General features: G+C 41.5%; 1 protein-coding gene across 1 annotated transcript in view; it reads left to right on the plus strand.

The window, feature by feature from the left end:
- Positions 1-2583: 2583 nt before the first annotated feature.
- CAPN14 (calpain 14) overlaps positions 2584-24924 on the plus strand; it is a 58515-nt gene continuing 36174 nt past the window's right edge. Inside the window, exons 1-9 of the mRNA XM_014053313.2 lie at positions 2584-2709; positions 12270-12605; positions 14702-14771; positions 17835-17956; positions 18659-18795; positions 19166-19340; positions 20593-20658; positions 22630-22715; positions 24342-24416. Of these exons, the coding sequence (XP_013908788.2) occupies positions 12357-12605; positions 14702-14771; positions 17835-17956; positions 18659-18795; positions 19166-19340; positions 20593-20658; positions 22630-22715; positions 24342-24416 (980 nt within the window). The 5' untranslated portion in view covers positions 2584-2709; positions 12270-12356. The remainder of the gene's footprint in view (positions 2710-12269; positions 12606-14701; positions 14772-17834; positions 17957-18658; positions 18796-19165; positions 19341-20592; positions 20659-22629; positions 22716-24341; positions 24417-24924) is intronic.

A 24924-nucleotide genomic window follows, 5' to 3' on the forward strand; every position in this document is an offset into this window, starting at 1 on the left:
AAGCTGATCCAAGTAAACCTTTCTTTTGCAATTATTATGATGGTGAATTATTAAAGTGGCCTTTTATGCAATATTAGCCCCCAATATTAGATAAGATTGTTAACCCTAACCCTGCCAGATCAATTCAAGATCCATATTGCCAGAACTACTTATTGTTTTTTTTTAATCCAGAAACTCAGATATCTAGAAACAAATGCAGGCTTACATCGTCCTCTCTTCGCTTTTAAACAAACATCTCTGTTCATTCACACACATATGTGTATATTCTCAATTCATAGTCTAGCTGACCAGATTATATCTACAGTATGTATCCCAAAGTTTCAGGATGGATACCTACGTTTAATATTTGTTTTGTGTTAGGGTTTCCAAGGACTACAGATCCCATACATTTTCATACCTTCCAACAAAGCTTGGCCATCTCATCAAAGCTTGACCAATGCCAACCTTGGCATACTACTTGGTACTTTTCCTCTAGAATGTCATTCAACCATAGGGAGCAATTTGTTGCTTTGAGAACCATCTTTTGTTATGTCTTCTTCAGACTCTTCATTTTAGTACTTTTCCACATGAAGTCTTTTTAGCCTGCATTGAATGAGTTTTCCATATTCAGTTTTTCATTTATGTCCATTCAAATAAATATGTGGAATAAAGCCACCACTATTGTTTTTCCACAGCATTACATAAGGCTGACATTACATGACAATTGCAATGTGCTGGCATTAGTAACTAATACATGGCTCGTTAATTCAGGTGTTCATGCATAATACATTCTAATAGAGTGCTCATGTGCATATATTATACAATATTCAGTCTGGAGATATAGCTATTATGGATGGGGTGGGGGAGAAAGGTTTTAAGCCAGTATCTTTAGGACAATATGGTGTTGCTACGAGTGGAACTGGTGGCAGACTCAGAAAATGAGGAGATTGGGGAGGAACCTGGGCCAGTTCTGGAGACTGGGGAAGGCTCTCATGGATGCTCTATGTCAGACACAGAGATAGAGCCAGGGCCGTCTGAGATTTCCCAGCCACCAGAGAGGCAGCTGTCTTTGGAGTCTGATATGAATGAGGAAGAAGAACAGTGGGAATCTGTTCCAGATACACATAGGGACAAAGCAGTTAGGAGAGGTGAACAACAGAGGACAAGGAGCTGAATGCCCCCTCTCTGGCTGGGGAATAAAAAGAAGGAAAGGGGAGTGGTTGTCGTAGGAGACAACAGTTCGTATTTCTGAAGAAATAATATTTGCTATTGTGTTTTGTGCCCCAAAGACTACTTTCCAGAACTTAATTTGCAGCCTTTTGCTTGGGAGCTCACAGCCTTGCAATTATCACAAAGAACTGATAAGGTCTGTATATTGCAGTTAACTCCTTGGACTATTGCCTCGACTTTTTGGTGGGTGAATGCAATTAATTCACAAGAGGTAAATAAAAAGAGGGTTTTTGTGACAAGGAGTCTGTTTCTTGCTTCTGCTAAGGCTGGGTCAGAACATATGGGGACACAATAGTTGAGCAGTTAAAAGGGGATGAGTTTGTCAATTGGAAAGCTGACAGCCCAGATTCAAGACCCAAGCACTTCATGATGGGGTAAGTTCCTTTACTTGCCCCAGCTCCTGCCAACCTAACAGTTTGAAAGCATGCAACGGTGAGTAGATAAATAACTTTGGTGGGAAGGTAACAACATTTCATGCACTTTGGCATATAGTCATGCTAGCCATATTGCTACAAAAGTGTCTTCTTTGGACAATGCTTGTTAGCTAAGAAACAAAGAGGAGCCTCGGGTTGAATATGATTGGACATGGGAAACTTTTACCTTTACCTTTAGAGCATGGAGTAATTTTAGGGCACTCCACCTGTAGTTGTGAATAACAAAAAAAAATGGATAATCAATAAAAAATGCTTCAAAATTATTCTCTGGCATTTATATAATTAAGCAATAGTTGAGATGGACTTCATACAATTGGTAGATTGCAGTTGGCAGATTGCTCACAGACATTGTCCAATGACTCTACTTAGTACATTTTCTTCAGTTGGTTAATTTCTGGGCACTGAGATATCTCTGGGTGTTCATACTTGTATGTGCAATTGTGCTCATATTTGTATAGAATATTTTTTTTCCATTATGTTGGAAAGAAGTGACGAGAGTCTGCCTCCTTTCTCCCCTGCCCACACCCAAAAAAATCAACATTTATAGCATGTGCTGGATTTCTATTAAAAATACAGACACATTCCGGTGGCATGAGTGTGACCCACAGCGTCATCTGTTTATCCTTCATGATTTGGAAGGGAAAAACAAAACCATAAACAGAGGAGGAAGTAAAAAGAGGAGAATCATGATGTAATTATACCTGCTGTAAAGACTATCAAAAGCCACATTGTATCTTTATTTCCTTTATTATTATTTTTTCTTTTACTTCTTTGCCTTATTTGCATTTTAGCTTTCTTTTTTTCTCCTCTACTTAGTATTAGGTTGTGTTAGTTGTTTACCCTCCTTTTAAAAAGTTTTAATAGAAGTTTTATATATATATATCTATATAAAAACAGAGGAGGAAGTGCCTTTTTGTATGTGTGCAAAGCGTGTGTCATTTTTTGGATGATCTGACAGTTCCTTTCAGGTAAATCACGTGACCAGCAAAACGTCAAAAACCTCTACTATTACAACACCTCCTTCACTTAGAACCCAGCTTTTGAACAGGCATCTTCCCTGAACTTGGTGAGTAGTCTTAGGCTTACATACATAGAAGAATATGGTATATGCATATCATAATTGTTTAAATAAGGTATTGTTCTAGTATCACAAAATTGACCACAAAATTTACAAGGCTTCTCTTCCACGATTTAGTTTGGACAAGATAAGTTATTTGGACAAGGTAAGTCTTTTACGGTATAGACAAAAGTCACCCTGTTAAAATAATAGAGCTTCATTGGTTTTGCCAGCTAAGGTTTTACTATAAAAGGCATTGTGAATTAAATGAAGTGATTTTTAAACTTACAACCAATTTTACTTAATTTTAAAATTTAATTATACTACAGTTAAACTCTACTTTAACTATGAGAATTGAAGTCCCATATTGTGCTATGATGAAGTAGTAGAAATATATATATATTTCCTGTGGCAAGATTGGCTTCATTACTTGTCAAGCCTGGTGACTGCCTCCTTGTCTCACATTTTGTTTTTATAAAATGGTGGAGAATTTTGACTAGATCTTTTATCTCTTTACATTTGGCAAATAACCATGGTCGGCTTATGGATATGATCAGAGTTAGGCAATAGCACTGGAGAAGAAACAACATTTTCTTCCCCGTGAAAAACATTCCTACCAATTCGTGATTGTTTCAAAAAATATAGATTTACAGGTTGCATGAAACCACTTTTTCTAAAATAGGAAAATAGGTTTAGAAGGGAGAGTGACTTTTCAGTAAAAATATATCTGGAATTCTGAGATCTGGTAATGGATAATGTCTTTCATACATTGTTCATTAGGCCAATAAATTAGTACATTGCTAGGAATCCTGAATTTTGAAACACCAAGCACTAGTAAGGAAAATTATATTATTCGTCGTATTTCACTGGCCTCTTTTTAGCTGATTTTATTCTCAAAATAACTTCTAAGAATGTATGCCCATGTAACCTATTCCTTCCAAAATACTACATGCTCTTATGAATGTTCCTATTAAGAGAGTTTTGGTGTTTTTGTTACTGTTTATGTTTATTTTTGAAAGACATCTGATTATTTTTACAAGTGACATGATTTATTATTTATTTATTTTATTTATTTAAAACTTTTATATGCCGCCCAATCCCAAAGGACTCCAGGCGGCTTACAAATGAAATACAAAAAACATAAAAAACAATACAATTTAAAACAACAATCATCCATCAAATTAATTCTAGTCGGGGCCAGACCTCAATAGTGAGGTCAACAGCCCCAGGCCTGCAGGAACAGCCAGGTTTTTACGGCTTTTCTGAAGGCCATCAGAGTGGGTATGGTCCGGATTTCCGGGGGGAGCTGGTTCCAAAGAGTCGGAGCAGCCACCGAGAAGGCTCTCCTCCAAGGGCCTGCCAACTGACATTGTATGGCCGACAGCACCCGAAGGAGGCCCAATCTATGGGATCTTACTGGTCGCTGGGAGGTATGCGTCAGCAGGCGGTCTCGAAGGTATCCTGGCCCTAAGCCATGTAGGGCTTTAAAGGTGATAACCAACACCTTGAATTGAGTCCGGAGACCAATAGGCAGCCAGTGCAGCTCACGGAGAATAGGTGTAATGTGGGTGTACCTCGGTGCACCCACTATCACCCACGCGGCCGCATTCTGAACTAACTGCAGTCTCCGAACGCTTTTCAAGGGTAGCCCCATGTAGAGCGTGTTACAATAATCCAGCCTCGAGGTGACAAGGGCATGAGTGACCGTTAGAAGCGCATCCCGATCCAAATAGGGCCGCAATTGGTACACTAGGCGAACTTGGGCAAAAGCCCCCCTGGTCAGAGCCGACAGATGATGTTCCAATTTCAGCTGAGAATCCAGGAGAACTCCCAAATTGCGAGCCCTCTCTGATAGGCATAAATTTTCTCCCCCCCAGGGTTAAGGATGGACTGTCCAAACAGTCCTTCGGGGACAACATCGAAAGCCACTCAGTTTTATCGGGATTGAGCACAAGTTTGTTTGCCCCCACCCAGACCCTAACGGTCTCCAGACATCGGCACATCATGTCCACCGCTTCACTGAGCTGGCAAGGGGCAGAAAGATATAATTGAGTATCATCAGCATATTGATGATACTTTACCCCATGCTGTCGCATGATCTCACCCAGCGGCTTCATGTAGATGTTAAATAGGAGGGGGGACAGGACCAAACCCTGTGGCACACCACACTCAAGGGGCCTAGGGGTCGACCTCTGCCCCCTGACCAACACTGACTGTGACCTGTCAGAGAGGTAAGAGGAGAACCACGGTAATACGGTCTCTCTCACTCCCACCTCTCCCAGATGTCGCAGAAGGATACCATGGTCGATGGTATCGAAAGCCGCTGAGAGGTCAAGAAGCACCAGGATAGAGGAATGTCCTCTATCCCTAGCCCGCCAGAGATCATTGGTCAGGGTGACCAAAGCAGTTTCCGTGCTGTATCCAGGCCTGAAACCAGACTGACAGGAGTCTAGATAATCCATTTCTTTCAAGGTCTGTCTGAGTTGAAGCGCCACCACCTTCTCAACAACCTTCCCTAAAAAAGGAAGGTTGGAGACGGGACAATAGTTTTTCAAAACAGCTGGGTCCAGGGAAGGCTTCTTGAGGAGGGGTCTCACCACTGCTTCCTTTAATGGTTGCGGGAAAAACCCTTCCTGCAAAGATGCGTTGATAATCGTCTGGAGCCAGCCTCATGTCACCTCTCTGCTGGTTGAAATCAGCTAATCTAATAAACAGGTGGAGGCACTCATTGCTCCCATGGCCTTGTCCACTTCCTCTGTGGTGACAAATTCACTCATCCCAAAAAATCTGATTAAGACTAGCCCTCGGCATCTCGGCTGGCATTGCCCAAACGGAGTCCAGGTCTGTCCGAATCTGAGTGATTTTATCCAACAGAAACTGAACAAATTCCTCAGCTCTTCCCTGCAAGGGTTCCCCCACCTCCTCACCTTTCAGGAGGGAGCTGGTCACCCTAAACAGGATGGCTGGGCGAGATTCCGTGGACGCAATAAGAGCGGAAAAATGCGCACATTTTGCTGCCATATCACCACTAGATAAGTCCTAATAAAGAGTCTTAGTAGTGATCGGTCAGACTCAGAGTTACTAGCCCTCCAACATCACTCTAGGCGCCTCTTTTGGCGCTTCATCTCCCGGAGTTCCTCGGTAAACCAAGGTGCCCTCCTGGAGCCGCTGCCGCGGAGAGGCCTCAAAGGCGCAATCCAATCCAATGCTCCAGCCGCCGCGCTATTCCAGGCAGTGACCAAAGACTCGGCCGGATTGCGGACAAGGGAGTCAGGTATCTCTCCAAGCTTTCTCTGAAACCCCTCAGGGTCCATCAGGCACCTGGGGCGGAACCACTTAGTCGGCTCTGCCTCCCTGCAGTGTGGGGGAGGGGGGGTAGTGTCCTGAAGTCAAGCTTCAGCAAGGAGTGATCTGACCATGACAAGGGCAAGGTCTCTGTTCCCCTTAAATCAAGATCACATCTCCACTGCCCCGAGAGAAATACAAGGTCAAGCGTGTGTCCCACCCTATGAGTTGGACCCTGAACTACCTGGGTCAGGTCCATGGTTGTCATGGAAGCCATGAACTCCTGTGCCCCATCAGAGCATTCACAGAGAGACGGCAGATTAAAGTCCCCAATACCATAAGTCTGGGGAACTCCACCGCCAACCCGGCTACTGCCACTCGTAGCACAGGCAGGGCTGTCATGACGCAGCTGGGAGGCAGGTACATCAACAGCAAGCCCAATTGAACCCTTAGGTCCAACTTCAAGAGGAGAGACTCACACCCCACAATCTCTGGGGCAGGGATCCTGCAAGGAACTAATGACATTCGGATGATAACTGCTACTCCCCCACCCCTTTACTGGTGTCGTGGTTGGTGGAACACCTGAAACCCATCTGGGCACATTTCTGAGAGGGGAACACCTCCCTCTTGGCCCAGCCAGGTTTCGGTTATACATGCCAGGTCTGCCTCCTCGTCCAGATTAAATCTTGGATGAGGGGAGCTTTGTTCACAACTGACCTGGCATTTAGCAACAACAACCTGAGACCGGGGCCCTGAACTCCTTTGACACCAGATCCTTGAGTTGAGCCTGAAGGGCTGGAGCAAGCAATCGCTGTAATGTAGCGAGTCCTTGTTCCCCGATAATGGCTAGCCCAACAGCTCCCACCATATCTGCCCCTCCCAGTCATGACCGGGATGCTCCGACTTCCCCCTATCCCCGTAGACCCCTCCCCCTCTCTCATGGCCCCCTTTCTTCCCGGCAGGTCATATATTCCATTCACACCTGGCCGGAAGGTGGGTCTGGTCAGATTTTAACTACAAAATCTAATGTGCATAATTTTGTTGGTTTAAAACCAAAGCAACCATTTGATTTGTATGCTTTCCCTTCATTAATTCTGATTTAATTAATAATTCCTGACAATTAAGACATAATGCAATGTTCTTTTCTCCATTCTGTTCCATCATTTTTCTAATATGCCATTGTAGACAATGAGTTTTATAATTTATAAATTAAAGTGATGACTGTACCCAAAGCAAGTTTTCGACTACATGTTTAAGAGGATTTTTCACATTGCTTTGGATTTATAGCAAAAGGTCCAGGTCATCCTTTTCTCTTCTTGGGTGGCCAGTCAGTACTTGTTCAAGAGGAATTTTGTTAGTTCACTGCATTTTGTAGACAGTGATATCTTAATACAGTTAACAATAATCTTCCACTGACAAAGAAATATTTCCATATTAATATTATAATTTATGGATGATATTGGGTATCATTCTAATATCTATTTTGTTGTCATTTCTCTGGCAGAACCTAACATGCTCTCTTTTCTTTAAATGACACAGTAATTCGAGTGGCTTTAATGAAATATTCTATTGATTCAGTAGAGTTTGAAAGTTCTAGCTTACGCAGGGTGAAGCAGCAGTTTATTTTGATTAGTGGCTATATCCAGCAAATGCAAATATTCTCAGCTCATTCATCCATCTAGCTCTCTAGTAATGTAATTTATAGTTATCTTGTTTTTACAAATAAGGGATACAATTTCTTTTAAAAAACCATTTGGTTTTATTCATTAGACATATTGAAAACTTAATGCAAATCTATCCTACAGAATGTAACTGAGATTTATGTGAATACATATACTTGGAGCAGTCAACAAAGTGGGTCTAATTTTACGAGGCCTTCAGAAGTCCCCTGGGAGTAGATTTCTGTCAAGAAAGTGATGTGCCCTTCTGGCACTTCTATAAGCATGGAGGAAGAAGAAGAGAAAAAGAAAATCAGGTGTAATGCTTATAAGAGTTGAAAATACTTTGGAATAGATACTTCTAGGCTCAGTGTGAACTGAGCAAAACTTCAGCACTTGAGTGCAGGACAAGAAACAATGGAAGGAAACTAATCAAGGAGAGAAGCAAGATAGAATTAAGGATATATTTTCTTATAGTTAGAACAATTAACCAGTGGAACGACTAGCCTTCAGAGGATGTGGGTGCTCCAATACTGAAGATTTTAAAGAAGAGATTGGACGCCACTTGTCTGAAATGGCATAGGGTTTCCTGCTTGCGCAGGAGGTTGGATTAGAAGACCTCCAAAGTCCCTTCCAATTCTGCTATTCGGAATTAGAAGTTTCTGTTTGCTTCCAACACTGTTGGAACATTTTAAGATGAAAAATGAGAAATAAATCCATACAACTTTTCTTACTGCACATGTTTGTAACTATACCTAGAGAAAAAGAGAATTGTATCATGCCACACCACCAGCAACTTAGAATATTGGATACACAGGTGACTTAACTAATATGCATTACTGTCAGTGTTGTGACCTATTTCAGTCTTTGGCCAAATAGCTCAATTGTGGCACTTTGCACAGATTCATCTTGCATGCTGGTTACACCCTTTCCAGGAACAGGAGTAGTTGCTCATTGTCACTCATGTCCTGGACACTTCCTGGCTAGATTACTGCAACAGAGTATATATGAGCTGCACTTGAAGACCATCTAAACCTTACTATTAGTCCACAATGCAGCAGTACACCAGTATTTCTGGGCGCTCCATAGTCTGCTCCTATTATACTGTTGCTGAACGAGCTGTAATAGCTTTCGCTTTCTTTCCAGGTGCAATTCAAAATGCTGATTATTACCTTTAAAGCCCTGAATGGCCAGGTTATATGAGGGATGGGCTCTGCTTTTGGATATTTGCCCATGCCACAAGGTCAGATAGGATAGTCAAGCCTTAGGTATCTTCTCTGTTGCTTGCTCTGTGGAACACCTTTCCTCTTGCAAGCTGGCAATCTGGCAATCTGGCAGGCACCTTTTCATGGTCTGGAATGCCTTGAAGAGTTGGTTATGCACCCTCTAGCTTCACCCTCTCCAAACACTGGAAGGGGTGAGGCTAGAGCCCAGTCAATCGAATGGGGATGTATTGGAAGGGAGGGTTAGGATCAGGGACGTGCAGTCAGGGGAGGCAGGGCCTCACCGCTGTCATCACCTATCCTCCGCGAGCTGCGCTGGCTACCTGTTGATCTCCGGGTGCGCTTCAAGGTGCTACTTACCACCCATAAAGCCCTCCATGGTAGTGGATCTGAGTACTTGAGAGACCGCCTCCTGCCAATTACCTCCCTACGACCTATTAGATCACACAGATTAGGCCTCCTCCGAGTTCCATCCGCCAGTCAGTGTCGAATGGCAACTACGCGGAGGAGAGCCTTTTCAGTAGTAGCTCCGACCCTTTGGAACGACCCTCACCACCGTCCAGACCTTCCGCATAGCTCTCAAGGCCTGACTATCCCATCAGGCCTGGGGATAAAGATTCTAATCCGTCCCCACCCGAATGATGAATGAATGTTGTGTTCTATTTTTACTTATGTATTGTCTCATGTCTTGTCTTGTATTCCCCTCCCCACAAATTGTAAGCCGCCCTGAGTCCCCTCAGGGAAAAGGGCGGCCTATAAATAATAAACAAACAAAGAAACAAACATCATGAAAAGAAAAAAATGTAAAAGGAAAAAGGCTGAGGTAGTTGCTGCCAGAGTCACAGTGGATGACTCTGCTTAGTGCTTAACTATTTAAAAAAGCCTATAAAAAAATTACAGGAGGAGGCAGGAGAACCACGTGCCTCATTTAGTCTATCTTTATGATCACTCAAGCAGAGTTAAGCAAGGGTTAAAAGCCGAAAAATTCCTTATGTAGATGCGGCACGTGGTTCTCTCGCCTCTTCCTGTAGGGGGCACTTTTTTGAGGCTTTTTAAAATAGTTAAGCAGAGTCATCCATTGGAGACTCTGGCAGCAGCTAACCCAGCCTGACCTCAGCAGCTCTTGCCTTTTTCCTTTTACATTTTTACATTTTCATCATGGCAGACAAGAGCAGAGTTGAAATCCTCTGTGAAACAGCTGGAAAAGGTATGTGGGTCGGAGGGAGGAGGAAGAATTCAAAATTAAGGTAATTTGTAAGTAATTGTATTATTGTAAGTAATTTGTGTGTGTGTGTGTGTGTGTGTGTGTGTTTTACCTGCCTCTGCTGGCACGCAGGCTGGCACTTTTTAAAAATATTTCGGCAACCCAAAACTGTTAAAGCGAGGAGGCTGACCATTCAGCAGGCATGTTTATAATCATTTTCCGTTTCCTGTCTAAGGGGAACCACTTTAAGTGTGGGATGTCTTCATTAATATAATCTGCCCCTTTCTCCTTCTGATGCTGTTTTGTAGGAGAGGGGAGAAAGATGGGTTCTCCCTTGGTATGGTAGAGCCCTTCCAAAGCCCCGGCGCTGTGTCCGACATAGGGCGGCTTTTGCCTGCTTGCCTCACCAGCCATAAACCTCACTGCACGGCACTGGTTAGGATGCTTACTTTGGGGGAACTGGGAGATTTTGTAATATTTTTTATTTATTTTGCATGATGTTTTTATTCTTGTTTTGTGATCCTGCCCAGGATCATAACATATAAAGGAGAATATTTGCAGCTCAGGTTTGAAATGAGGGGTCCTTGCTGCCATCTGAGCTTGGTTATTTTCTTGCAGATGTTTCATTGCCCAAATCAGGTAACATCATCAACTGGTCTGAACCGTAGGAACCCACCTCTGCTCTGCACATTATGCCAAGCATGCAGTCAGCCAAGAACAGGATTGGCAAATGGTCAAGCAGAGAAATCTAACATCTTGGCATGCAATCTCACTCCTCCTTGTTCTTTGCACAAAGTAGGGACAATCATGCAAATTGCTGACGTAAAAATCTAGTGAATTACTGGATGAATTGAAATTGTACGTGTCCTTCCTTAGTCAGAAAGCAACAATTTTTCTCTTATTCTGCCAAGCTTAGGGAGGATATTATGCAATGATCACATCTACCTAATTCTTGATATATTTTTGTCACCTTTAAATCAATCTTAATACATTGACTGCCTGGACTTGTCCCTGAGGTTTTCTTGGCAAGACTTTCAGAAACCTTCTTCGTTGAAACAGAGAGAATGACTGGCCAAAAGTCACCCAGCTGGCTTCATCCCTAAGGCGGTGGTAGAACTCACCATCTTCTGGTTTCTAGCCTTGTGCCTTAACCACTTCACAAAACGGCTCTCAATTATATCTATACCTAAGCACAGTCTTGAGAGACTGGCCATTTTATCTAGCAATTTTCTAAGTGCTCTAAGTGCTCATTTAGTGAGGATATGGCTGTCAAACTCAGAATCACTTCCCACCCCCCACCCCCCCCGGTTACAAACACTCCAAATGAAATCTTCACATACAAAAAAAGTTTAATCTTGGAAGGAAGAGCTCACTGGGGATTTTCAAAGTAAGAATTAGGATATCTAATAAGAAGGATAAAGTGGAATTTTTGATTGACCATGTGAAAGTACATTTTATGATTCTGAAGAATGTTCTGAAGACTTTTCTTAAAACAATCAAATGACTCTTAAGCACACTATTATCTGTGCAAAATATTCTGTGAATACACTTTCTAGAGATGGGGAATGTTTGGTTTTAAAACTGCTAAGATTAGTATGGTCAGGAATCTAGCTGCAAAATACAAAGCTGTTAAAACTATTTTTTCCTTTCTGTTTTAAATAAGAATAAACTATATTTTTGTTTAATAAACTTGTAATTTCTGTGGCTTATTATATGCTCAACTTGTTTCCTTCCTTTTACTCAGTAAAAGTTGATTCTGAAATCTACATGACCTACATGAACATATGCCAGCTTAGATAATTTTTTACTGGTTTCAGAATAATTCTGGTGTGGTTTCAAAGAAGAGTTAATAATAATATGCACCATTTTTCAAAGCATGACATGATCTACACCAGTCAGGCATTCTTTAGAAATCCAGATTAAAATGACTGTTTCTGCAGTTTTTCATGTGCTTTGTATGCTATCTCTTTTCTCTTTGGAATTGTACTTTCCCTCCCAGAAACTTAGGGTGGGGTACGTGATTTGTCGCTTGCTTTTTAAAATGTGACATTGAAAAATTAACCCAGTTTTTTTCCTTAATATGACACATCCCACAATGTTTTAATAGCCTGGGAAGTGCCATAGAGCAAGTGAATGAGTGAACTTGCTTGCTTGTTTACTTATTTACTTGTTCACTTTTTATGGTATCTTTCCAAACAGGTCAAATTTGGATTGAAGAACATCTAGCTTTGGAAAAGGGAGTTAGAACCACTACGCAGATTCAGAACAACACTGTGTGACATAGTTATGCCTTTTCGGCAGCTACTTTGCATGCACCAACAGAAGAGGAAGCGACAGCAATGGCGACCCTTGAAGACAAAAAGCTTTGCAGAGCCCAATAAGCTTAGCCGACAGAACTATCACAGTTTGCTGGCAGAGTGCTTGAAGAAAGGGTGTTTATTTGAAGACCTGTCCTTCCCAGCAGATGTGAGATCCATAGGCACAGGACCATTGCTCCAGAAACTGCCCCAAAAGATACAGTGGAAGAGGCCACATGTAAGTGATGCAATTTGTATTACAGGAACATTTTATTAAAAGAAAGAAAAGAAAATGGTTTTCTGAAATCTTAGTATGGAGGACTTGTTTTACAAAGATCATTTTTGCTTAATGACCGGTCATTTAGTGACCATTTAAAGTTATGAAGGATTCTGAAAAAGACAATTATGACCTGGATTTGAAGTTCCAATACCCACCCATGGTCACATGATTGTATTTTGGGAGCTCACCAAGCAACCTGCATTTAAGGCTGTATGCAACATCTCATGTCTTGTGACTGTGAGTCACAATTTAAATTGTGGAAACCAATGTTTATTTTCAGTTTCCAGTAAAAACCACCCATTGTGAACAATAGGCTTGCTTAACAACCATGCCATTCACTTAATGATTGCCATAAAAAAAGTTGTAAAATTGTGTTGGTCATGTGATGACCTGCTTAAAGACTGGCACAATATACTTACTCTGCTCAATTATGATGATAAGTTGAAGACTACCTGTGGAAGTATAACACATGCTTTGCAATTCAAGGCCACATAATTTAGCTTTAAAAAAGACCAGATAATGAGAAAGTTATTAACTGCATACTTCAGAGAACCACAGTCAGGGTAGATCTGTACTTTCTACTCAACCCCTTGCTTGTACCAGAGGCTCAGTTTTCTGAATGCAGAAATGGAGGTTACATTGTGCCTGTTATTCCCGGCCCATTGCAAATATATCCTACTCTTGTGTTTTCTAGTGTCAATTCAAAAGTGCTATTTTTTAATGTGAAACTTCTTAAGTCCTTAAGAGAGGATGAACTCTGGCACTTTATTCTGTTCTTAAGCCTGCTCTAACTGAACTTCTCTTTTCCAGTGGCTGACTGTTGCAGACTAGCGGTGCCTTTGCCCTCATTTTTTCTTTTAATTTTTTTGCTGTTGATTCATTAATGGGTTGTTAACTAAACAAACTATCCTTATCTCTAGAAGTTCAGATTCCATTTAGCCATTACAACCTCCAGTGGCTATTCTTTTTTTCTTTTTTTTAAAGTTTCGGCTTAGGCTAGGTTAAAGTAGCTTGCCTTTGCTTGTTTGCCCTTTGTGAACAATGCAGCTTCCAGTCCCTTTATTATTGCTTTTCTTTCAATATTGTGAAGTTGCAATTAGTGATGTTTGATAATATTATCTTTGATAATGGTTCTCTCCTTGGTAGTTTGATTAAGACATTATTTTTCTTTGTTTTTCTGATGTTAATCCCTCCTTATCTGGTTGTAGGTGGTAGTGAGGATGTTTTTTTGCTCTTTGTATTTCCTTCTTAGCTTTTTTATCATCTCTTTTGAATGATGTATACATGTGGCTTATGTCTACAATCTATATCCATTGATGGTTGATTTGTCTGAATGTCAAGCTTCCATGAAATGCCTGATATTTTTGGTTTTATTTAACTTTGGATTTTGGCTTGATATTTCCTTGTTGGTAGATGTATTATTCTTGGGCATATAAATGCGGTTTTGAGTGATCATCATTTTTCCTCACAAGAATAATACTAGTTTCAGTAGTGCCAGGGAAACTAAGAATGCAATTATCTGATTATGAAAGCTCGGGGGATAAGCACTGTATCAACAAAAGATGAATTATGTTACAATATATCCACTTTATCTTTGAAAGAATGAACAGGCTGAAAATTTATGTTTATATGACAAACATGTTCTGTTAACATTGATTCCTAAGAATAGTTTGCTCATCACATTTCTAGGCCTTCTTTTGATTCTCATTTAAATATTCATCACTACCAAATGCCACTGTATTTATGTTTTGACTTATTCAATTCAGAAATGAAAACAGTCACTTGGTCAGAACTATTCTGATTTCTTGGGACTGGTCTTAAATCAGATATTATAATGTTGGCAGGAAACACTTATTTAATTTTAGGCTGATCCTTGGTTATATGCTAGATTACAAACTCTCCATGTTACACTTCTTTCTTGAGTTGCAACATGTTTCATACTACAGCAAAACAAAACCCCTTATAATATTATAAATGTATTTATACAATAAGGCATTGTATAAACATAGTCTTGTATGGGTTTAAAGTGGCTTATATATACCTATATATTGCAGGAGCTGCATAAGAATCCAATCTTTTATTCTACCAACAAAAAAAGGCTTGCACTATGTCAAGGACCGATAGGTAAGAAATATTTCAAGAGAGAATGTCTTTTGTGTGAATATTTAGAATGTGTCAAGTTTAGCTTAGTCTACCAGATCTATTTCAAGAATAGTAGCTCTGGGAAAAGCCCATTCTAACTTGGAATGGTCTGGCAGAAACAGTGACGTGAAGCCGGCTGGTGAGGCAAAAAGAAAAAAAGCGGCTTGACAGCGGGCAAAAAGAGATTTAAAGGAGGAGAAGCTACTGGGAGGGGAAGGGCTGGTGCGGGGAGAAGGACCAGTAGACGATGTGGCACTGGGCAGAGGGGAAAGTGGCGGCAGTGGAGGAAGCGGCAGCGGCGGCCGATGAAGTTCCCGTGAGGCAAAGTGCCCGAGTGGCAGCATCGGTGGCAGCGTGAATGTCGGCCTTGGCAGCGGCGGGGTGCTTTGCATCACGGGAGCCGCCAAGCGCCTTTGCTGCAGACCCGGGTATGGTGCTGGCCTGCAGCCAGCCCAGCACCATACCTGGGTCTGCAGCAAAGGCACTTGGCGGCTCCCGTGATGCAAAGTGCCCCGCCACAGCCGAGGCCACCGCCCGCCCGCTGCCCCGGCCTGCAGCCAGCCCAGCAGTTAAGTCTGTGGGCTTTACTTCTCAGTAGCCTCATATTCGCTTACCATGTTTGTTGGCCATAAACTCCCAAGTGGCTTCCATATGCAGATTGCTTTAATTTCCCATGTCGGGGATGATAATAACAATAATGTCTTAATGCACACTTAATCATTCTTAAGGGAGAGTTTTTGAAATAAGACACCTCTAAGTCTTCTGACTATAGATGGTTCTGCTCTTGGAGGCTCCCGTGATGCAAAGTGGAGAGTTGAACTTGCTCAGAGCATGAACTTTTCCAACCCAGGCGCATTTTACAAGCAAGGCTCCTGCTGCTAGATTGCGCAGTCGCTCAATTGCAAGGCATGATTCGCTGCTCCCAGATCAGGAGGCGGGAGAATCACGTGCCTCCTTTGCATACGAAATTTTTTGCTTTTTAATCCTTGCTTAACTCTTAAAAGGCGAAAAATTCCTTATGCAAAGGAGGCCCATAGTTCTCTAGCCTCCTCCTACAGTTGTGCTCAAGTCGGTGTTAGTGGGGGGGCAGAGATCGTCCCCTAGGCCCCTAACATATGGGGTGCCTCAGGGCTCGGTCTTATCCCCCCTACTATTCAACATCTACATGAAACCGCTGGGAGAGATCATCCGCAGGCACGGGATCAGATACCACCAATATGCGGACGATACTCAATTGTATCTGTCCGCCCCGTGCCAACTCAATGAAGCGGCAGACGTGATGAACCGAGGCCTGGAGGCTGTTATGGACTGGATGAGGGTTAACAAGCTTGTGCTCAACCCAGAAAAGACCGAGTGGCTGTTGTGTTTCCCTCCCAAAGATTCCACCAATATTCCATCTCTCAGGCTGGGGGGTCAAATTCTATACCCCTCAGAGAGGGTTCGCAACTTGGGAGTCCTCCTAGATCCACAGCTATCGTTTGACCATCACTTGACGGCTGTGGCTAGGGGGGCATTCGCCCAGGTTCGCCTGGTGCGCCAGTTGCGACCCTACCTGAATCGGGAGGCACTCACAACAGTCACTCGGGCCCTTGTGACCTCTAGGCTGGAATACTGCAATGTGCTCTACATGGGGCTGCCCTTGAAGAGCATCCGGCGTCTTCAGCTGGTACAGAACGCGGCCGCGCGAGCGATTGTGGGTGCACCGCGGTTCACCCACATTACACCTATCCTCCGCGAGCTGCGCTGGCTACCTGTCGATTTCCGGATGCGCTTCAAGGTGCTATTAGTCACCCATAAAGCCCTGCATGGTAGTGGATCTGGATACTTGAGAGACCGCCTTCTGCCAATTACCTCCCTGAGACCAATTAGATCACACAGATTGGGCCTCCTCCGTATTCCATCGGCCAGCCAGTGTCGGCTGGCAACCACAAGGAGGAGGGCCTTCTCAGTAGTAGCCCCGACCCTTTGGAACGAACTCCCCGTGGAGATTCGTACCCTCACCACCGTCCAGGCCTTCCGCACAGCCTTGAAGAACTGGCTAGCCCGTCAGGCCTGGGGATAAAGATAGTTGCCCCTCCCGAATGATGAATGCATGTTGCCTATTGTTTTTATTATATGTGTCTATGTTACTGTTTGTATTTCCCCTTCCCTTGATTTTATGTGAGCCGCCCTGAGTCCCCTCAGGGAAAAGGGCGGCCTACAAATTTCAATAAAATCAAATAAAAAAAATATCAAATCAAACACTAAGCAGACTCAAAGTCACTGTGACTTGGAGTCTGGAAGCAACTACTTTGGCCTTTTTAATTATTATTCTTTAAAAAAAATTCCTTTTCCTCATGACTGGTGAGGCCACGCCTCCCCTGCCTCTAGTGACTGCACGTCCCTGGGCAGAAAATAGGCTGCTCCAAATTGAGCTATGTAGCCTATATTTGGAATTATTAGAATTCTGCCTCTACTTATTTGGTATATGTGCAGTATAAGCTTAAATGGCTATACATTTTTTAGATGAAATTTTCGGAAAAGTTAGCCTATGAAAAATAATTAAATTTCATGGAAGGTTCTGACTTGAAATAAGGCAGATTAAAACCAATTGCTCCAATTTAAGTAAAGGACATTTTGCTGCCCATTTGGGATTTCTCCAGCAATAAAAAATATAAAAATAAAAATATAAAGTCAACCACACAACCATAAATATATGCAAATGGAACAAACATGCAATTTTAAAAGAAATTTTTTGTAAGTTAATTGTGTGAGCTGTCCAGATATGAAATGGGCAGTTATACAAATTGAATAACCAAATAAAATTTCACTAGAAGTATAAAAGGTCTGCTTTCTAACCTAAGCTTCAGTTACAAATTTACTACTGAAGATGAAATGCATTCTACAGAATATGGCACTAAGCTACATTTGGCCTCTATTAGTCAGTTCCTGGTTAATTATACAAGTAATAAATACCTAAATGTATACTGCCTTCTATTTAGTGCCTGAAATAAGGTGAACAAACAGTTTTTAGGTCACCGTCTGTTTTCCTTAATTTTGGCACAGAGAACTGCTGGTTTTTGGCTGCAGTGGAAGCATTAACATTTCATGAAGACATTTTATTTAATGTGGTACCACGAAACCAGAGCTTTGAGAGGAAGAAATATGCTGGAATATTTCATTTCAAGGTGAGCATAATTCTCGGTACAGCTATCTGATGAAACATCCTAACAGTAAAAATGTCAGATTTCTGTAAATGTAATCAATAATTCAGGCAGTTCTGTCAATATATGAATTAGCCTTCATCAACGTAGTTCTCTTTAGAGGTTTAGGATAGGAATTGCCATTGATATGGGCCTTTGCACAAGGGAATAATAAAATAGAGGGAAAATATGTGTCATGATGTCATTGTGTGAATGACACGACTTATGTACCATGCTATATTAGTCATGTGAAATAGTAGGTGCAGATTACATAATACATATCTCATTTGCACAATGATGCATGTGAGATTATTGTGATAAGGATTATTATTGCAAGGAGGAAAATGACCATATTATCCCATGAAACAAATCAAAAACATTATGTAGTCTGGATACTTAACTTTTTCAAGCAAGAAAAATCTTTTCATCTGAAGTGCTTTAATTCTATCAAATGCATGCTTCTCCTTATCACTTCAGATCCTGGAGATCCATCTGACTTTCATATAACCCGAACTCATCTCTTCAAACATTATTGTTTTGATCATTATCCTATTACTGTTGCAAAAAGTTCACTTATACTTTCCAGCAGTTATGGTTTGATCACCAATGAGCAGGATTAGATAATGCCCTTTCTCTGTCTTTGAAATAGGAGCATGATCATTGTGTTTTCCCTTCCCTTTTTTTCAGTTCTGGCATTTTGGAGAATGGATTGATGTTGTAGTAGATGATCGACTACCAGTAAATGAAGCTGGTCAGCTTGTTTTTCTTTCTTCTGCTAATAAGAACCTATTCTGGGGAGCTCTTCTGGAAAAAGCTTATGCCAAGTATGTGATTTCCCTAGCATTCTATTATGGATCTTATTCAGTCTATTTAAAATCTATTGTTATAATAGTCCAGGGGTTGGCAACTTGTGGCTCTGGAGCCACATATGGCTCTTTCATCCCTCTGCTGAGGCTCCCTGTCATTGGTCGGCTCCACAATTGATAGGGCTTTTGGTTTGGATAGATAGAAGAAAAAGGATGCCATGCTAGGAGGAGACTCTATGGTGGGAGAACTGGACTTCCAATCAGCTCCAGAATTGAACGGGGGGCTTCCGGTTGCGACCTTTGTGGCTCCTTGAGGGTTTAAGGTTGATGAGCCCTGTTATAGTCTAACATCCATTTTTTAAAATACCTGGCAAAATTCTCTTGGCAGGCTGTGTGGTTCTTATGAAGATCTACAGATTGGGCAAGTGTCGGAAGCGCTGGTAGATTTCACAGGGGGAGTTAATATGACAATAAAGTTGGCTGATGCATCACCTGATCTCTGGGACATCTTGATAAGAGCAACCTACAGCAGCTCGCTCATGGGGTGCCAGACTCATGCAGGGGTAAGAGCTTTCTTTCTTTTCTCTCACATTATTATTTTAAAAAAATTCTCCTGTAGTTCCCTATATGTCATTTATTGAAGTAAGTGAGACATTTCCTCTATTAGCTGCCCAGCAAAGAACATTATGTGATAAAAGAGATTATTCTAATAAAGGAGATGAAAAACAAGATTTTTGGTGCCTTCTTTTAAGAGCACAAATGTCCCCTAAAAAATAGTATTAAAAAAGAATAAGATGAATATGAATCACTTTATAAGAACTTTGGGAGAAAAAAAGCCTAAAACACTTGCATTAATGAAAGACATAAATTATTTCTCATTTAAGAGTATCTTTTCTATAGCCCCATCTGTCTTAGAAACATTTTGGAAGGAGTTATATAAATTGTATTGTATTCTATATCAGTGATGGCTCACCTTTTTTTCCTCGCGTGCTGAAAGCGTGCACGCTTGACAACATGCCCACACACGCCCACACCCATAATGCAATGTGTGTGCGACACCCCCTGCATGCCATGCCCCCCTGTGCATGCACCCGCAACACCCTCCCATGCTCTCCTTCCACATATGCACGTGTGACACTCCCTGTGCCCCATTCTGGGTCTAGAAGGCCTCCCTGAAGCCTCCTGTGATCAAAAATGGGACATGGGGGGCACCACACCCCCTGATCCCATGCATGCATGCAGGACCCCCCATCCCGTGCATGCATTTGTGTCTCCTGCATGTGCACATGACCCCTGCACCCTCTGTGCATGTCCATGTATCTCCCGCATGAGCAGCAAAGACTCAAAAATCAGCTGGCTGGCAGGAGGCACGCATGCATGCATGTGGAGTTGAGCTGGGCTACAGTTTGCATGCCCACAGAAAGGGCTCCACATGCCACCAGTGGCACACGTGCCATAGGTTTCCTATCACAGTTCTATACAAATACGTAATTTATTTAAAATCATATTTTGATGATTTCATATGTGGAGATAAAAGATATTGCTGCTATTTTCCTTTTACTGCACTATGCTGCAGCTCAGCAATTTTTAAATTTTTTTTCTAAGATGAACATTTTTTATCCAGCAACTGAATCATCCCCATAATTTCACAATAGTTTGCAGAAAGTTTAGTGGGGAGTTTAGCTCAAGCTACTTACAAATATTCAGAATGGACCAACTACCTGTTGTTTTCTCTTAAAACTGTATTGGTTCCACTAGGCAGGAAGAAAATAGTTCACAGCATGGTGAAATATGTTGATTTTGTTTTTCCTACAGCCAACAAGGGTCCTAGCGAATGGCTTAGTGGCTGGTCACGCCTATGCTGTGACTGGCATTCGAAAGGTAAGCGCACGCTTGCTTTGATAATTCCAAACATGGTTTCCTTAATGGGTTTATATTCTTACCTTCTGTCTTAACATGACAAGGAAGAAATTTAGAAATAAGCTGTGTATTTAGCATTTTTAAGCAGTGAATGAAGCCAACAGTTCATCATTTTGAAAATATGGCATATCTTTATTGACTCACACCTGACTATTTGATTTTCTGGCTTTCATTTTGTATTTCTGGTTATCTGTTGTTGTTTAGCTTGCTATACCTACAACCTTTTGGTGACTGAAGGCCAGATTTAATATTTTTTGTACGCCAAAGGACACTGTAGTAGGGGCACTAATGCAAGTGGGAAGGCAATGTTGAGATGGGTGGTATGAAAACTTTTCATACCATCCAGGTAGTATGAAAACTTAAGACTTTTCTTAAGCTTCAAGGAAGAGTTTAGTGGAGCTTTTTAAAAACAATAGTATGATGCCAGTTTAAGAACTTATACTTTGATGATCTTGGTGTACATTTTCTACCTCAAAATGAAGAACAATTCTGAAGCTGATGTTCAGCAGCAAAAGACAAAAAAGATTCTTAGAGAATATTCTTTAAGGAATATGTTTGGGCCTGCACCTGGAGCAGGGAAAGGACTAGAGCAAAGCAGAAAACACTAGACAAAAACCTGCATTTTTCTTAGACCAACCGCAACCGATTTATTTATAAGCTGAATCCCCCCTTCCTCTTACCTTAGCTAGACTTAGAATCACTAACTTCAATTTTAACTGACTGAAAATTCACAGTAATGAGGAAGGGGCTGGGGAAGCACAAAAACCTTTGTAGGGCTGTCACATAGAGACCAAAGCTATGAATGATATTTTGCAAAACCTGTGAAGGCACAGAGGCAGCTGCGGTGCTGCTTTACCATATTCCCTTTAATGGCATGAATAAAAGATAGAAGAGTAATAGCTAGCCTCTTGTGTACATCAAAAGCAGTAACTATTCATGAGCTCTGCTGACAGTAGCTAAGCTAAGCTGAGGAAATTTGATCTTGCTAAAATGAGGACAGTGGGAAATAGAGGGGGTCTAGTGTTTTCTTTTAAAAATCACATGGCCAAAATACTGAGCGCATGCACTATATCAGAGGTGGTATTCACCCAGTTCTGACAGGTTCTGGAGAACTGGTAGTGGAAATTTTGAGTAGTTCGGAGAACTGGCAAATAGGCTGGCCCCGCCCCTTTGCCTCCCAGCTGATCTCCTAAACAGGAGAACAGAGCTGGAAAGCATGTTAGTGTGGTGGGGAGGGAATGGGGATTTTGCAGTAACCTTCTCCTGCCATGCCCACAAAGCCACACACGCAAAGCCACACCACACCCACAAAGCCATGGCCACAGAACCGGTAGTAAACATGTTTTGAATCCCACCACTGCACTATATCTAGTTTCCACTTTGCATACTGAATGCAAGCCACCCAACCACATTTTAACCTAGCATGGCATGTGAAATCAGCCAGGTGGTTAGTATGCTGAATAATAGATACTACAAATATATCTCACTGTGGTAAAGAAGACTAGAATTAGATTATTTCTGTGTACAGTCTATAGTTCCAATGTTGAATATTGATGGGCAACTTCAGATTCCTCATAGCTCTCTCTATGGTTCTTTATCTTTGTATTTTAGACGGGGCACCCCTTCTAATGTAGATTATCCTCTTTAAAGTCAGAACCATAGCCTTCTTCCCAGTTCTCTAGTACGTCGCCTGTACATTTGGCTTCTTTTGGTAAATGGCAAACTATTTATTAATGGATCAAAACCTGGCAGAAGACAAAATTGGACTTATGGAACCTGAATGCCCTTGCAAATATTGAGGCAACAAGTTACTCAGTATTTACTAAACCCATACTGATATCTTGTATCTTACTTAGAACGTTATAGTTACCCAAAGCAATGAAAAGTTGAAGAATAATTCTTACTGTACCAATCTCTTATTGTTTCCCAAAGGTGACATGCAAACATGGACCTGAAAATTTAGTAAGGCTAAGAAATCCCTGGGGAAAAGTTGAGTGGAAAGGGGATTGGAGTGACAGGTGAGTCCTTACAGCAAAATGAAGTGACACTTCAGATGGATGCAACCTCAATGCCACCCGCAGGCAGAGATTAACACAGACAAGGTCATCAGTTAGAACACAACACTGAGCTGTTTTGAAAGATCAGACAGCACTAGTGGAACTGAACTTGGGTGAACCTTAAACACATTACACCAAAGACCAGAAAATAAAACATGGTGGTGCAGCTGTATGAAAAAGAAACTTTATAACTTTCCTTGGTTTCACCCAAGATAGATTAAAATCTCAGGACTGCCATTTATTTAGGAGGAACTTCAATAGCCCAAATTAATTGGAGACTTTTAAATATGTCTTGATCAAAAGTGAGAATACCAGCAACTTCTATAAGCAGTTATGATGGGGGCTGAGAAAATCCATAGGAAGTGAATCTTTTTCGGATAAAGTTTTCCTTGATAGCACTGATTTTTAGTTGTGATAGTAGTATTTATTTGTTGATTTAAAGATATAGAATTAATAATAGCAAAGCAATAAATTTATCTGTACTTTAACAGAATGTTAATGCACTAACTATGTAAAAATGATCCTGTATATTAACAATAATATATGTGAGAAATCCATAGAAAGTAAATTTACATAGTAAATCAGCTGACTTCTCTTTAAAACATTATTTAAGGTTTCTTCTTTATATGCAAAAACATTTTGAGGATTAACTAAGATAAAAGAAGAGGGAAAACATTGAATTTTATAAGTTATGTATTTTTTCACGTTTAAATTTAAATTGCATTTTTACATTTAAATTTAAATTGTACTGTTTAACATCCACTCATTCAGCAACTGTATGAAGTACTGAATGAGTCATCATAGTTGTGGATGTCCTTGAGGTCAAATGATTGAGATTCAGGTGGTCAGTGATTGGCTCACAATTATGACATCAGAGTGTCCCAGGGTCACATAAGTGGTGGGTTGCTAATATTTTTACTATTGGTTCGGGCGCTCTCCCGCGCAACACTTCTGTGCATGCACAGAAATGTCTGAGGGGGTAGGCGGAGCCTCCCACCGCCGCTACTACTGGTTCGCCCGATCTGGGCTGCACCGGGAACAACCCAGCTCTTGGTCACATGATCACTATTTGTGACTTTCAGTGCTGACTTCTAACAAGCAAAGTCAATAGGGAAGTTGGCGGGAGATCGCAAATGGCAATCACATGTATTTGCCTAAGAAGAGCAACTGGGGCTGATAAAATTGCTGTTGTAAATTGGCATGGTTGCCTGACCTCATGCCTTATAACCACAATATTTAGTAATAGAGTAGCTGGTCCCAAGTACCATAGGTAAATGGGGATTCCCAGTAAAAAATCAGCCAAATTTCAGGTATTATCTGAAAATTCAATATCCTCTGAATTTTGTAATGCAATTTTCCACCTAAACATTATATATCAGGCAAATAAACATGCCCCATTAATTTAGGGCTGGAGAAATGAGAATAGGTAAATTTTGGGTGTCCAGAGAAAGCTGTAATTCAGCAGAAGCTCTTTCTGAACTGAATGTGTTTCCTGAGAGTTCAGACCTTCACTGAACCTATAATTCTTAATGCATCAAAACTGAGTGAGCTCTGTTTTACGAACATCTTTTTTTCATTTTACTTTAGCTCTGGAAAATGGGAGCTGCTCAGCCCCAAAGAGAAGATTTTGCTACGAAGAAATTCCGATGATGGAGAATTCTGGTACTTTCATGAAATAATAAATGGCTATGTCTTTCAATCTATTCTTTTCCCAGATGCTTTTGCTCAGTACCGGTATTATTTTGAACAATCTTCTTCATTTAAGTTTGTGCCTCTGAATAGAAGTGGTGGGGCTGAAACAGGGAAAGATGAAAAAGGGAAAATGGGTATCAGACTGCAGGTCTGTTGCCCCATCCCTCATGGGGTGAATATCACAAACTTTCTCCAGTGACGTGCTTCATTTGAATCACTTTCCAGTTGAACTGCTTCATCTAACCTTTTCACAGCCACAATAGGTTTACTCAATCCAGGATACCCTAAGTTCTAGCAATCAGAAATCAGGGGTGGTATTCAGCTGGTTTGCACCAGTTTGGGCAAACTGGTAGGGGAAATTTGGCCTAATTTGCTGAACTGGTAATGACCTCTGGTTGGCCCTGCTCCCCTGCCCAGTTGCCTGGTTGTCACTCGCTCGCCGTGCTCTCTCGACTCACCTGCCCGCTCACCCTGCCAG

This window comes from Thamnophis sirtalis, unplaced genomic scaffold (assembly GCF_051295495.1).
Source record: "Thamnophis sirtalis isolate CommonGarterSnake01/CBP01778 unplaced genomic scaffold, rThaSir2_p1.2 scaffold_6, whole genome shotgun sequence".
In the NCBI taxonomy this organism is placed as follows: Eukaryota; Metazoa; Chordata; class Lepidosauria; order Squamata; family Natricidae; genus Thamnophis; species Thamnophis sirtalis.